The sequence below is a fragment of the Gigantopelta aegis genome, chromosome 8 (assembly GCF_016097555.1).
Source record: "Gigantopelta aegis isolate Gae_Host chromosome 8, Gae_host_genome, whole genome shotgun sequence".
Taxonomy (NCBI): Eukaryota; Metazoa; Mollusca; class Gastropoda; order Neomphalida; family Peltospiridae; genus Gigantopelta; species Gigantopelta aegis.
The window spans coordinates 72,534,283-72,548,368 of NC_054706.1; the positions used below are offsets into that span (position 1 = coordinate 72,534,283).

A 14,086-nucleotide genomic window follows, 5' to 3' on the forward strand; every position below is an offset into this window, starting at 1 on the left:
GGCATTTGGCAAAATAGTGTTTGATTCCACGAGTCTACAAGGGGACAGTCACTCCCGGGTAGATTGTTTACTGGAGATTTCATCCCTCTTGCATCGCCACAAGGAGGACTGCCATTCCCAGACTAGTGTACTAAATCAAACCTAGTACAGGACAGAGCTCATTGGAATACATATGCCTGTGATGACATGCACTCATGATATCAGGTGTCTGAGAAAGTCTGTCACTTATGTAAACATTTTAAAACATAAAATTTAATGTTCAAGAGTTTCACCAAAGATATGAAAAAGTATGCACAAGTTCAAAATATGGAATAGTGTCAATCATCATTTTGGTCAGTGGCGTTTCGTATTTAGTAGATATAGCCTCCATATATGTCTTCCATAAAATAAGGGCTAGTTAAATACAGGGTGATGAATGCTTAATTATTAAAAACAAAACCACTATGTACTATTAAAACATATTTTAATACAAAAATATAATACACATCCTTGTGTACATGTAAATACAAAACTACAACAGAAACTAAAGACAATATTTGATATTTGCAAGTGTCTTTTTATGACATAATTTGATTATTTCTGAATACCACAGCCCATATGCTGTCGAAATAATTTACTGTGAGATATAAATATATACTTTATTAATTTCCGTTGCATTCTGATGTAGAAAAGAGTTGTATTCACAAACAAAAAAGCCTTTCTGTTTCTTTGTTTTTCAAAGTATATCTTATACAACAGGGTTATTCCAAAACAATATGATTTTCTATCACTAGACCACCAGAAACCAAACAGCATGGTCAATATGAGTTTCACTGCCTTCCTCCCCAACTTAAAAAGAAATACAACAAAATTATGAACCTTATTAAAATCACTTAGTACCTTCATAAACTTGCTTTTGCCCTGTATCATTACATATACAGGCGCATTCGCGGGGGGGGGGGGGTTGGGGTCGAACCCCCCCCCCCCCACTCAAGGCGAAAAAAAAATTGTCAGAAAGCAGCTCGACTAGCCAGCAGAAAACACCTCAGAATAGCCCTAGAAGGGGTACATTTTTCAAAATTTTCGGGGTGAGGGCCTCCAGACCCCCCGGCACGGGCTTCACCAGACACCTCGATCCCCCTCTGCAAAATTTCCTGCGCACTCCCCTAATATATATCATAAACCTTTCACTCTTACACAAGTTACATACTTTTCACTCTTACAAAACTAGATACATATACATTCTCAGATCATATTTCCAGCAAAATAAAAAATAAAAGCTATTTGTTCAAAGCAGCACATATAAAACAACACTGGAAATATACAAATGTATTTATAATAATAAAATCTTAAGCACATTTTCTTTCAAAAGACTGCTTCAACAAAATTAAATTAAAATTCACCAACCTGTATTAAAAAATTTGTATCTTTTGTACATTACTTTTGTAATATAAGAAATATTGCTAATGCTTGTTCTTTTACTTAGTCCATCATTTACTCATGATTAGTTATGTGTTACAATCATCAACTGTCACCGCCTAACAATATAAAACTAAATATACAAATGTACATTTTCAGTTATATTTACTATATTTATATTTTAGCTATATTTCTTCTCTTCTATGTATATTTATATCTACAACGTAAACTGTGTCTCTCTGTGCAATATTTACAATCTTATTTACAAAATTTATTTTTTATAAATTTAAATGTCTATGAAAGTGAGCACTTGTTCTTTCACACTGCATATTCATTAAATAAAAATTCGAATTACTGAACTTGCTATAAAGTTTACTTTGCATAGCAACCACCTACATTTAAGGATTACTCGCACATTAATGTCACTCAAATGTACGTTTAAATGCCATCTCATCATAGAGAACACAATTAGCAGATCTCTTCAGCTTTATCAAACAAGCTGCGAATTATAAGTGTTCATTACAAAATATCAGAAACAAGGACATTACTTCAGTATTGACAGTGATTTTCATAAAGTTCCACTATTTACTGACTACTGATTATGAGGTGAACATGTTTCTCAGGATTTCTTGCGAAAATGTTTGATAAAATCGCTCTAAGTAGTTTTTTAAAGCTCTGTGGAGTGCTTTGAAATCTTTCTTGAAGTTCCAACACCCCTCTGTGAAGTTCCAAAACCCTTCTGTGAAGTTCTGAAAGCTGAGCTGAATGTGACTTGTTAACTACCACTGATCTAAATCCTGGGCAATGAGATCTGAAAATGCAAACACAGAATAACAGTAACATGATTATCTATTAATGTGGTAAACACATGGTTATCTATTAATGTGGTAAACACATGGTTATCTATTAGTGTGGCAAATACATGGTTATCTATTAGTATGGTAAATGCATGATGATCTATTATTATGGTAAACACATGGTTATCTATTAGTATGGTAAACACATGGTTATCTATTAGTGTGGTAAACACAGGATTATCTATTAGTAGATGGTAAACATGGGATTATCTATTAGTAGATGGTAAACACAGGATTATCTATTAGTAGATGGTAACACAGGATTATTTATTAGTAGATAGCAAACAAAGGATTATCTATTAGTAGATAGTAAACACAGGATTATCTATTAGTAGATAGCAAACAAAGGATTATCTATTGGTAGATAGTAAACACAGGATTATCTATTGGTAGATAGTAAACAAAGGATTATCTATTGGTAGATAGTAAACAAAGGATTATCTATTGGTAGATAGTAAACAAAGGATTATCTATTGGTAGATAGTAAACAAAGGATTATCTATTGGTAGATAGTAAACACAGGATTATCTATTGGTAGATAGTAAACACAGGAGTATCTATTGGTAGATAGTAAACAAAGGATTATCTATTAGTAAATAGTAAACACAAGAGTATATCTATTAGTAGATAGTAAACAAAGGATTATCTATTAGTAGATAGTAAACACAAGAGTATATCTATTAGTAGATAGTAAACAAAGGATTATCTATTAGTAGATGATAAACACAGGATTATCAATTAGTAGATGGTAAACACATGATTATCTGTTAGTAAATGGTAAACACAAATAAATAGCAGAGAACCTGAATTAACACAAACACAAATGATATCAAAATAAGAGCCTAATAACCCGTTATCGAACCAAGCCAAATAGACACAATATCAACAGATATGAACTTAATAATATGTTTTATCATGCAACAACTTAAACTGCTTTTGTGTTTTTCCTGGAGGTTTTTGTACTGTGCAAGTGAAACAGAGAGAGTTTTTAAATTATAATGACAAATTTTTTTATTTTACTAAAACTACCAACAACAACAAAAAGAGACAGTTGTGTCTTTTGACATAAGAATGCTTACCTGTTTTTCTAGTTCTCATGAAATTCTTATAACTGCAAAATAAAATTATATAAGTCTTCAACTATTCTCCAAAAACTTTTCATAAACAATTAATTTTGTAATTTTAAACCTATTGTTATCAGTACATAACTGTTTCTGATTTTTTACATTACTTTAAACTAAATCTGAAAAGAAAGTGTGGACCCCCCCCCCCCCCCCCCCCCTACATTTTATCTTTTTAATAAGAATGATCAAACTCATGCCCATTCCAAAAGTGAACTGCATCTTTTAAATATTCCACAACATTTTCTGGACACATTTTCATCCATAGATCTTCATCTCAATGCATGTTTCTTTTTTTAAACAATTAAACTTTAAAAAAATTAAATTAAATGAACATTCATAGGTACAACATTAAACCAAGTTTAATCGATCTGGGACTTATAATTTGTGAGAAATGGAGTGAAATTTATTTAGTCAATGCCATTGTGGTTTCCACCACCACCAATGGAAAAGAAATACCTACAGTACAAAATGACATGAAATGATATGAGCACTGTGTATTGGTGTTGTCTGCAGAACATCACAAATATTGTATGGCCTAACGACACCACCAGAACACAATGATTTATTAATCATCATCTAATTGAGGTCAAACATTTGGCAGATTTAGTCTTCAGAGAAACCCTGCTACATTCTTCCATTAGCAGCAAAGGGATCTTTTATATATGCACTTTCCTGCAGACAGGATAGCACATACCACAGTCTTTGCTATACCAGTCATGGGGCACTGGTTGAGACAGGGGAAAACCCCAGAGAATGGATTCCCTGAGGAGGTTTGACACCGCGACCAAAACACCTCAGTTAAAGAGTTCTACCAACAGGTAGATCCCACCCCTGGCTTAGCCAATCTATAGTGGCAACATAAACATCATATCACTTACTTGTTGAACAGTATGATGATTGCAATGATGAGGATCAGACAGCAGACGAAGATGAATATTGCCACGGCAACCAGCACCCACCAGAGTGAACTCCAGTTTATAGAATCCATAGATGTTTTCTTGGGAATACATGCCTGAAATAAAAGAATATATATATATATATATATATATATATATATATATATATATATATATATATATATATATATATATATATATATATATATATTCAATGGCTGTTTATAAAAATGTTTCTAGATATAAATCATGAAAAAAAAAAAACATTACAGTGACACAGATTCCATATACTAGATTGTAACCATGTCACCTAGATGTATATTGACTATGCACATTTTTGCTAATTGACGTTTTGCTTTTCATTATGGAATATTTTTTATGGAATTTAGATGTATACTGACTATGCACGTTTTTGCTAATTACCGTTTTGCTTTTTAATATGGAATATTTTTATGGAATTTCCTTCAAGAGCGGGGAAGAATGTTGGGTGGAAGCTGATGTAATGTTTACATACCTTAGTGCATGCCATGACATATTGTTCAATTCAATCACATTCTTCCATCCCTCTTGAAAAATATTCCATAAAAAACTAAGATGGCAGTTAGCTAAAACTTGCAAGCTAGGAGATCTCAGCGAAGTCGATATAAGTGACATCGTTACAATCTAGTATATGGAATCTGTGTTATTGTAATGTGTGTTTTCTAATTTGTGTCTGGACAAAATGCAGGGGAAATACATACATACATACATACATATATATATAGGTGATTGAGTACTTTATTGTAGTTGTTAAATATGTGGTTTGGACTTAAAATATAAAATTGTGCATTATGTTTTTACATTCTATAATGCACCATTTTAGTATAATATTAAAATCTAAATATTCTGGCATAATACTACATGTATTACAAAGTAAAATCCTAGCATATTATTACAGTGTACAAGCATAAAAATTCAGTCAAAATTATTAATGTTTTTTACAGGATTCACACTGGAAAGAATTTTGTTTTAGTCAATTTTCAGATATGTGGGGTATATTTGCTTGAAAATTATTAAAAAGATGCTAATTTAAAACAACATTTTTATTATCCAACTACTAAATGTTGTAGCCATTTTGTATAAAAATCAGCAATTGGCTAATTTGGCTATGGACAGGTTGAGCCCTGTTTTTGCAATGTAGAAAAAAATAAGAAATTTGTTTTGTTTAACGACACACTAGAGCACAATAATTTATTAATCATTGTCTATTGGATGTCAAACATTTGGTAATTTTGATGTATAGTCTTAGAGAGAAAACTGCTACATATTTGCATTAGTAGCAAGGGATCTTTTATATGCACCATCCCACAGACAAGATAGGACATAATGGCCCGAACGAGAAATAGCCCAATGGGCCCACAGACGGGGGTTGATCCTAGACCGACTGTGCATCAAGCGAGCACTTTACCACTGGGCTACGTCCCACCCCTTGCAATGAAGAGTCTTAAGAAAAGGTCACTACCACCGGTATATACACCAATATATTTTACCCCTGGTTTAAGAAAAGGTCACTACCACCGGTATATACACCAATATATTTTGCCCCTGGTTTAAGAAAAGGTCACTACCACCGGTATATACACCAATATATTTTGCCCCTGGTTTAAGAAAAGGTCACTACCACCGGTATATACACCAATATATTTTGCCCCTGGTTTAAGAAAAGGTCACTACCACCGGTATATACACCAATATATTTTGCCCCTGGTTTAAGAAAAGGTCACTACCACCGGTATATACACCAATATATTTTACCCCTGGTTTAAGAAAAGGTCACTACCACTGGTATATACACCAATATATTTTACCCCTGGTTTACTGTCTCCAAAATCTTTTAAAATTTGAAATATCTTGTTGTTCTTTTTCAGATATGACACTCCAGCGTAAACATTCATGACACGGTATTCACGGATGACAATGAAACAAACATCAGTCCTGTAAGAAAAACAACAACAAGTATAACATGGTTTGAAACTGAAAATCTATAGTCCGTCCAACTAGGAGCTCCTTTTTTATATTATGGAATTTTCTACTAGATATTCATTTCTGAGCTGACTGTTTTCTAAACTGCACACAAATTTTTTTTTTTTTTAAATTTGTTATTTCCAAAATACTTTGACTTTTCTTCTTACGTCAAATGAAACTAAAATTATTTACCAAAAACGTTTTTGTAGTTTGATGGGTCAGACTATAGGTACATTTATTAAAGGCACAATTTGAAACTGCCTGAATTTAGGTACATTTATTAAAGGCACAATTTGAAACTGCATGAATTTAGGTGCATTTATTAAAGGCACAATTTGAAACTGCATGATTGTAAGTACCGGTACATACATTTATTAAAGGTATAATTCTAGCTCAAAGTTGTTTAATGACAGCTTCCCATCAACATTGTATATTAACTTTTACTTTGAAATGAAAACACTTTACATCCATATATATGTATATGACAATAAAAAATGACAACCAAATAATGTGACAAATCCCACAAGAAATGAAGAAATATGGAAGAAAGCATTATCATCAATATGGGCAAAAAGTCTATTTTCTTTAATGACACCACTAGAGCACATTGAATTATTAATCAATGGCTATTGAAAGTAAAACATTTGGTAATATTGACATATAGTCTTAGACAAGAAACCGCTTCATATTTCCATTAGTAGCACAGAATCTTTTATATGCACCATCCCACAAATAGGATAGTACATACCACAACCTCTAATATACCAGTTGTGGTGCGCTGGCTAGAATGAAAAATAACCCAATGGGCCCACACATGGGGACCGATCCTATATCGACAGCTCATCAGGCGGACGGTTTAGACTGGGCTATGTCCCCCCCCCCCCAGTATGATCAGTGCTTTGACATAAAATCAACGCTTTGACTTACTTATTCAATTCATAGGATTCTCCAATACGGTGATGGGTCACTTTCTTCAGCTGAAAGACGGAAGTCGAATCAGCAGACGACAGTTTTCTGTGAAAAAGAAAGGAATGTAGGTTTAATGGCATCTCAGAATGTGATGTTAATCAAAGATATGTGGCTAAACATAAAGAGATTTTGAAACAGATACTGTCCTTTAATTAATATCATGCAATTACAAATCCTATAATGTTGTTAACAAAATATATGTGGCTAACATTAAAGAGATTTTGAAACAGGTACTGTCCTTTGATTAATATCAACTACAAATCCTATATATATAGAGAGAGAGAGAGAATACTACATGTCATTGAGTGGCCCTTAAATACCATTTATCGTTGTTTTAAAAAGTATCCAATGAGCAAAAGTGAATGTAATCCTTCAATTTCTTACAAATCTTCAAAAACACATTTAAATGTTTTTTCCAACTAAAACTTATTTACTGCCCTTGTGCTATAGCTGACTTATGTGTCACAGCGTTATCAGTTTCAGGTCAACTTGCACATCACAGAGTAATTGATTTTGGCTGTGCTTTTTATCATTGGGTGGTATGGCAGTAGCAACCTGGTCATCACCTATAGTCCATCCCACAGAGAACGCCTTTTTTCATACTATGGATTTTACTACAAGTTATTTATTTTTGAGATGACTATTTTCTAAATTGCACATAAAAATATTACTTGCTGGTTATTTCTAAAACACCGAACTGAAGTTATTTACAAAAAATATTTTGGTAGGAGGATGGGACGGACTACAGGAGCAGACATTCTCATGACTTTAAATTGTTATCACACATATATGTGTTACCAAAAATAACAAATGATGTTCACACCAATGGGTGTGTATAAGATAAATAAATATTGTTTAAAAATAAAAAGGGAATCCCCATTCAAATGTTCCAGTCCAGATCACAAATACATATGTGTGATACAAGAAAAATGGTTTGAACAAGTTTTTATTATTCACATGATACAAAATAACCGAGTTAATAATAATCATATGAAGCACACGTGTAATAACAAGTGTAATGATGTAATTTTGGGTAGCGACGTCATAACATGATGCTGTTTTCTCCAGTCCTAGCTCAGACTTTGCATGTGAAATATGACGTTATTTCATTGGCTCCTTCTAGTTGTGGTTGAAACATTTTGAGACGGTCTTTGTTATTCATCAGAAAATAACAATAATGATATTGATAATAAAGAAATTATTACATTCGTGTGTATGTGACGTTCTGATTTTATGAAACTTGTGTAAGGATTTATGTATTATACCCTCGCTCTGGCTCGGGCAATACAAAAATCCTGACACTCGTTTTGTAAAATCAGTACGACACACAAGCTCCTATAATAATCTCTAGTTATCACTCTAGTAAGACTGGATGAATAGGTGTGTAACAAAACTGGTCAATCAAATGATTCCTACTTGATCAACTCATTGGCCTTCTGCTGTGCCTGTTCAGACGGTTTCTCATTTAACACCACTCGCAGAGACTGGGTCGGTTCATACACAAACAGCTGAAATAATGTGACATAATCATAGTCATTCAAATAGTAGAATATTGTTTAACCTGTGAGCTACATGGTACGCCCATCAGGAGTTTGATATAGAGAAACACACACATTAATGAATGCTTTATGTATATTCCTGAATTATAATTATATGAAATTGTTTTGGACTAACTATTGTCCAGGCCATATCAATTGATATAGGATCATGAAAGCTTGCATGCAAGTAACCTATTTATGAATTACACAAAAATAAATTTAGGTAACCCATTTCCTTTTTGTTTAAGCAGTTATTTCCATGTAAATGATGTTCTAAATTTAATGCATGAATGAAAAATAGATTACACAAAATTAGATTTACGAGATGCAAACAAACCAATCATTCTCACATTTTTCAGAGTTATGAACACACAAAAATTAAAACAAGCACTCTGAGAGTACTTCTAAAGCAATACCAAGCCAAACATACTTTAATATCTTGTACGTTCAAGGGCCATAACTCTGTCAAAACTGGGTAAAACACCATGAAAGTCAAACTTGGTTTGTAACAGTATATGATAAAGATGTACTAGTACACAAAATTTCAGCTCAGTATCTGGAGGCATTATGAAAATAACATTCGGAAAAATGTATGTGGGACAGAGAGAAAGAGAGACAGACAAAAAGAAGGACGGAGATGAAACCTATAATCCCCTCTGATTGGACCAGTAGTGGACTAAAAAGAGGGATAGACAGGGGAAGAGAAGGTGATGGAATGCTGGGTTACAAAAACACAACTCAAGGACCTCTGAGAATTGAACAATTGCGTAACCTATTGAGATACACAAAAATAAAGTTAGGTATCCCATTTCCTTTTTTTCTTAACCCATTATGTCAAATGATGTTCACGCATGACAAATGATTTTCTAAATTTAATGTATGAATTAAAAAAATAGGTTACACAAAATTAGATTTGCGAGAGTGGCATCCTGATGAAACACTTATTCTGGCAATAGTCAGAGGTAAAAGAGTGGCATCCTGATGAAGCACTTATTCTGGCAATAGTCAGAGGTAAAAGTGTGGCATCCTGGTGAAACACTTATTCTGGCAATAGTCAGAGGTAAAAGTGTGGCATCCTGGTGAAACACTTATTCTGGCAATAGTCAGAGGTAAAAGAGTGGCATCCTGATGAAGCACTTATTCTGGCAATAGTCAGAGGTAAAAGAGTGGCATCCTGATGAAGCACTTATTCTGGCAATTGTCAGAGGTAAAAGAGTGGCATCCTGATGAAGCACTTATTCTGGCAATAGTCAGAGGTAAAAGAGTGGCATCCTGATGAAGCACTTATTCTGGCAATAGTCAGAGGTAAAAGAGTGGCATCCTGATGAAGCACTTATTCTGGCAATAGTCAGAGGTAAAAGAGTGGCATCCTGATGAAGCACTTATTCTGGCAATAGTCAGAGGTAAAAGAGTGGCATCCTGATGAAGCACTTATTCTGGCAATAGTCAGAGGTAAAAGAGTGGCATCCTGATGAAGCACTTATTCTGGCAATAGTCAGAGGTAAAAGTGTGGCATCCTGATGAAACACTTATTCTGGCAATAGTCAGAGGTAAAAGTGTGGCATCCTGATGAAGCACTTATTCTGGCAATAGTCAGAGGTAAAAGAGTGGCATCCTGATGAAGCACTTATTCTGGCAATAGTCAGAGGTAAAAGAGTGGCATCCTGATGAAGCACTTATTCTGGCAATAGTCAGAGGTAAAAGAGTGGCATCCTGATGAAGCACTTATTCTGGCAATAGTCAGAGGTAAAAGAGTGGCATCCTGATGAAGCACTTATTCTGGCAATAGTCAGAGGTAAAAGAGTGGCATCCTGATGAAGCACTTATTCTGGCAATAGTCAGAGGTAAAAGAGTGGCATCCTGATGAAGCACTTATTCTGGCAATAGTCAGAGGTAAAAGAGTGGCATCCTGATGAAGCACTTATTCTGGCAATAGTCAGAGGTAAAAGTGTGGCATCCTGATGAAGCACTTATTCTGGCAATAGTCAGAGGTAAAAGTGTGGCATCCTGATCAAACACTTATTCTGGCAATAGTCAGAGGTAAAAGAGTGGCATCCTGATGAAACACTTATTCTGGCAATAGTCAGAGGTAAAAGTGTGGCATCCTGATGAAACACTTATTCTGGCAATAGTCAGAGGTAAAAGTGTGGCATCCTGATGAAACACTTGTTCTGGCAATAGTCAGAGGTAAAAGTGTGGCATCCTGATGAAACACTTATTCTGGCAATAGTCAGAGGTAAAAGTGTGGCATCCTGATGAAACACTTATTCTGGCAATAGTCAGAGGTAAAAGAGTGGCATCCTGATGAAACACTTATTCTGGCAATAGTCAGAGGTAAAAGAGTGGCATCCTGATGAAACACTTATTCTGGCAATAGTCAGAGGTAAAAGTGTGGCATCCTGATGAAGCACTTATTCTGGCAATAGTCAGAGGTAAAAGAGTGGCATCCTGATGAAACACTTATTCTGGCAATAGTCAGAGGTAAAAGAGTGGCATCCTGATGAAACACTTATTCTGGCAATAGTCAGAGGTAAAAGAGTGGCATCCTGATGAAACACTTATTCTGGCAATAGTCAGAGGTAAAAGAGTGGCATCCTGACGAAGCACTTATTCTGGCAATAGTCAGAGGTAAAAGAGTGGCATCCTGACGAAACACTTATTCTGGCAATAGTCAGAGGTAAAAGAGTGGCATCCTGACGAAACACTTATTCTGGCAATAGTCAGAGGTAAAAGTGTGGCATCCTGACGAAACACTTATTCTGGCAATAGTCAGAGGTAAAAGTGTGGCATCCTGACGAAACACTTATTCTGGCAATAGTCAGAGGTAAAAGTGTGGCATCCTGATGAAACACTTATTCTGGCAATAGTCAGAGGTAAAAGAGTGGCATCCTGATGAAACACTTATTCTGGCAATTGTCAGAGGTAAAAGAGTGGCATCCTGATGAAACACTTATTCTGGCAATAGTCAGAGGTAAAAGAGTGGCATCCTGATGAAACAGTAAGGGATCTTTTATATGCACTTTCTCACATACAGGAAAGCACATACCACGGCCTTTGACCAGTTATGGTGTACCCCAATAAGTTGAATGGATCCACCATTGTGGTTCGATCCTACGATGCAAGAACATCAAGTGAGCACTCAACTGACTGAGCTAACCAATAAAAAAGAATTATCGGATATTAAACTGCAGTCAGTACGCTACAAATTAGACAATACACTACTGCTGATGACGCTGCAACATAAATTGCTACGTCATTATTCTTGTCAGACGTGCATTCTTTAGAGTTGGCTTTAAGATAGACATACATTGTGTTAATATGTACTTTTTATGAATATATAGTGTATAGGCAATAATTTTGTTTAAATAAAATGTTTAAACTTAGTAAAATGTCTCATTTGTTACTGATGTACGTTTCCATAAAACAAGCTTCCATTTCGCATCATGTTTATGTCCCGAGTGAAAAAAATTGTTGTAGTGCGCCAATCGATGACGTCATGAAGTGTTACATCTCACTTGGCATTCTATTGGGACGTTCTATCGGGACGTATCACTGTGACATATACCAAAATATTTTTAACCATATGGGTAATAAATGCTAATCGTACCAGATATTTTTAACCATGTGTGTAATAAATGCTAATCGTACCAGCACGGACATGGTGTCGTTGAGTTTTGGGTTGTTGAAGTCGGTGGCGATCACCTGCAGGGCAAAGTAGCTCCCCGCCTGCATGTAGTCTGTGTACGACGGCAGGTTTGTCATTATGATCCCGTTGTCACGGTTGATTCGGAACGCACCACGTATCGAATAGGTCGGCTGGTCGGGATCAGGGTCGTAGTATTCGATGTTGACGATATCGTACAGGGTCCGGTCGTATGGAGTGAGGTCGTTGTCGTGGGCAGTCACTCTGACGACCTGCTGTAAAATCTGTGGCATGCTCTCGATACCTGAAGACAAATAAGAAATAAATCCATGTGTGTGTGCAAGGCTGGATTATGCTACCATGGAAAATCATTTTTTAAAAACTGAATTTTCTTGAAGCAGGTTGGGGTGTTTTGATATCAGCCACCACACCCAGACACACTCACATATCTGAAATCAGTATTTGATACACTGACGACACATGTTGAAGACTGTCACAACATTAAGACCAGTTATGGCAACACTGGTAGCGTAATGATGATCAGAAGTTTTAAAATTCAAAACACAATGGATGAGTTTTAAATAAATGTTCTTATTTGATGAACACACACACACACACACACACACACACACACACACACACACACACACACACACACCACACACACACACACACACATCAAAACATACATACATATCAAGAAACACTGTGAACATATGACTTGTTTTTAATGAATCTACAGACATACATACAGACATACATACAGACATACATACATACATACATACAGACATACATGTACATACATTTAATTATCCCCTGCGCCAGTGCGTTAATATCTATGTATGTAATAGTCAACCTCGACATACATACAGTATATAGATATTCATACATCAATACATACATACATACATACGCACATACGCACATACATTGTATTGACACATACATACATATGTACATGTATGTCTATAAATAATGCTTTTGTATTGAAAACTATGTGTTGTGTTTGTCACATAGAATTATAATTATATGCCTGGCCTTACCCAGCAGTATAACTCTGTTTGGGAACACCGGTCTGTTATCATTTTCGTCAAGCAGATTCACGATGATGTAAGCCACCACATTCCTCTGCTTCATCTCGGTTTCATTAAACACGGACCGCCTGCGGCGACCAGCCGCTTTCGCCTCCACACACACGAGGTAGCTCTTCTGCTGTTCTCTGTCCAAGCGCTTCTTCGTCACTATCAGACCCTTGTGTGTGCTGGACAAGTAGAAATTCTGCTTAGCCCACTCTCTGCGACCTGAAAACATTTTTTAAAAAGCATTCTGAAAGTACTGCTAAAGCAATACATGTCCCCTACCGCCCAACAAATTTTTGTATCTCCTAACTGTCAAAAATGGGTAGATCGCAAGGAAAGTCAGGCGTCATCTGTAACAGTATATGATAAAGCTATACACAAAATTTCAATGTCTCAAGGAATTACATTTTTTTTGTTGTTGCTAAAAACTATATTTGGGACAGACGAACAGACAGATGGACAGACAGATGAACAGACAGACAGAAGTATGGAGATGAAACCTATAGAACCCTCCTGTTGGACTGGTAGGGGACTAAAAAGATGGTCACTGATTTAAAATGATTGTTGGTGATAAG

At 35.4% G+C, this 14,086-nt stretch overlaps 1 protein-coding gene across 1 annotated transcript in view; it reads right to left on the minus strand.

Annotated features, from left to right (window-relative positions):
• Nucleotides 1-446: 446 nt before the first annotated feature.
• The window catches only part of LOC121378364 (cadherin-23-like), an 82,217-nt gene continuing 68,577 nt past the window's right edge, over nucleotides 447-14,086 (minus strand). Inside the window, exons 34-41 of the mRNA XM_041506498.1 lie at nucleotides 13,476-13,733; nucleotides 12,435-12,733; nucleotides 8,665-8,756; nucleotides 7,207-7,293; nucleotides 6,123-6,249; nucleotides 4,258-4,391; nucleotides 3,335-3,366; nucleotides 447-2,209 (exon numbers count right to left, since the gene is read on the minus strand). Coding sequence (XP_041362432.1) covers nucleotides 2,178-2,209; nucleotides 3,335-3,366; nucleotides 4,258-4,391; nucleotides 6,123-6,249; nucleotides 7,207-7,293; nucleotides 8,665-8,756; nucleotides 12,435-12,733; nucleotides 13,476-13,733 — 1,061 coding nt within the window. The 3' untranslated portion in view covers nucleotides 447-2,177. The remainder of the gene's footprint in view (nucleotides 2,210-3,334; nucleotides 3,367-4,257; nucleotides 4,392-6,122; nucleotides 6,250-7,206; nucleotides 7,294-8,664; nucleotides 8,757-12,434; nucleotides 12,734-13,475; nucleotides 13,734-14,086) is intronic.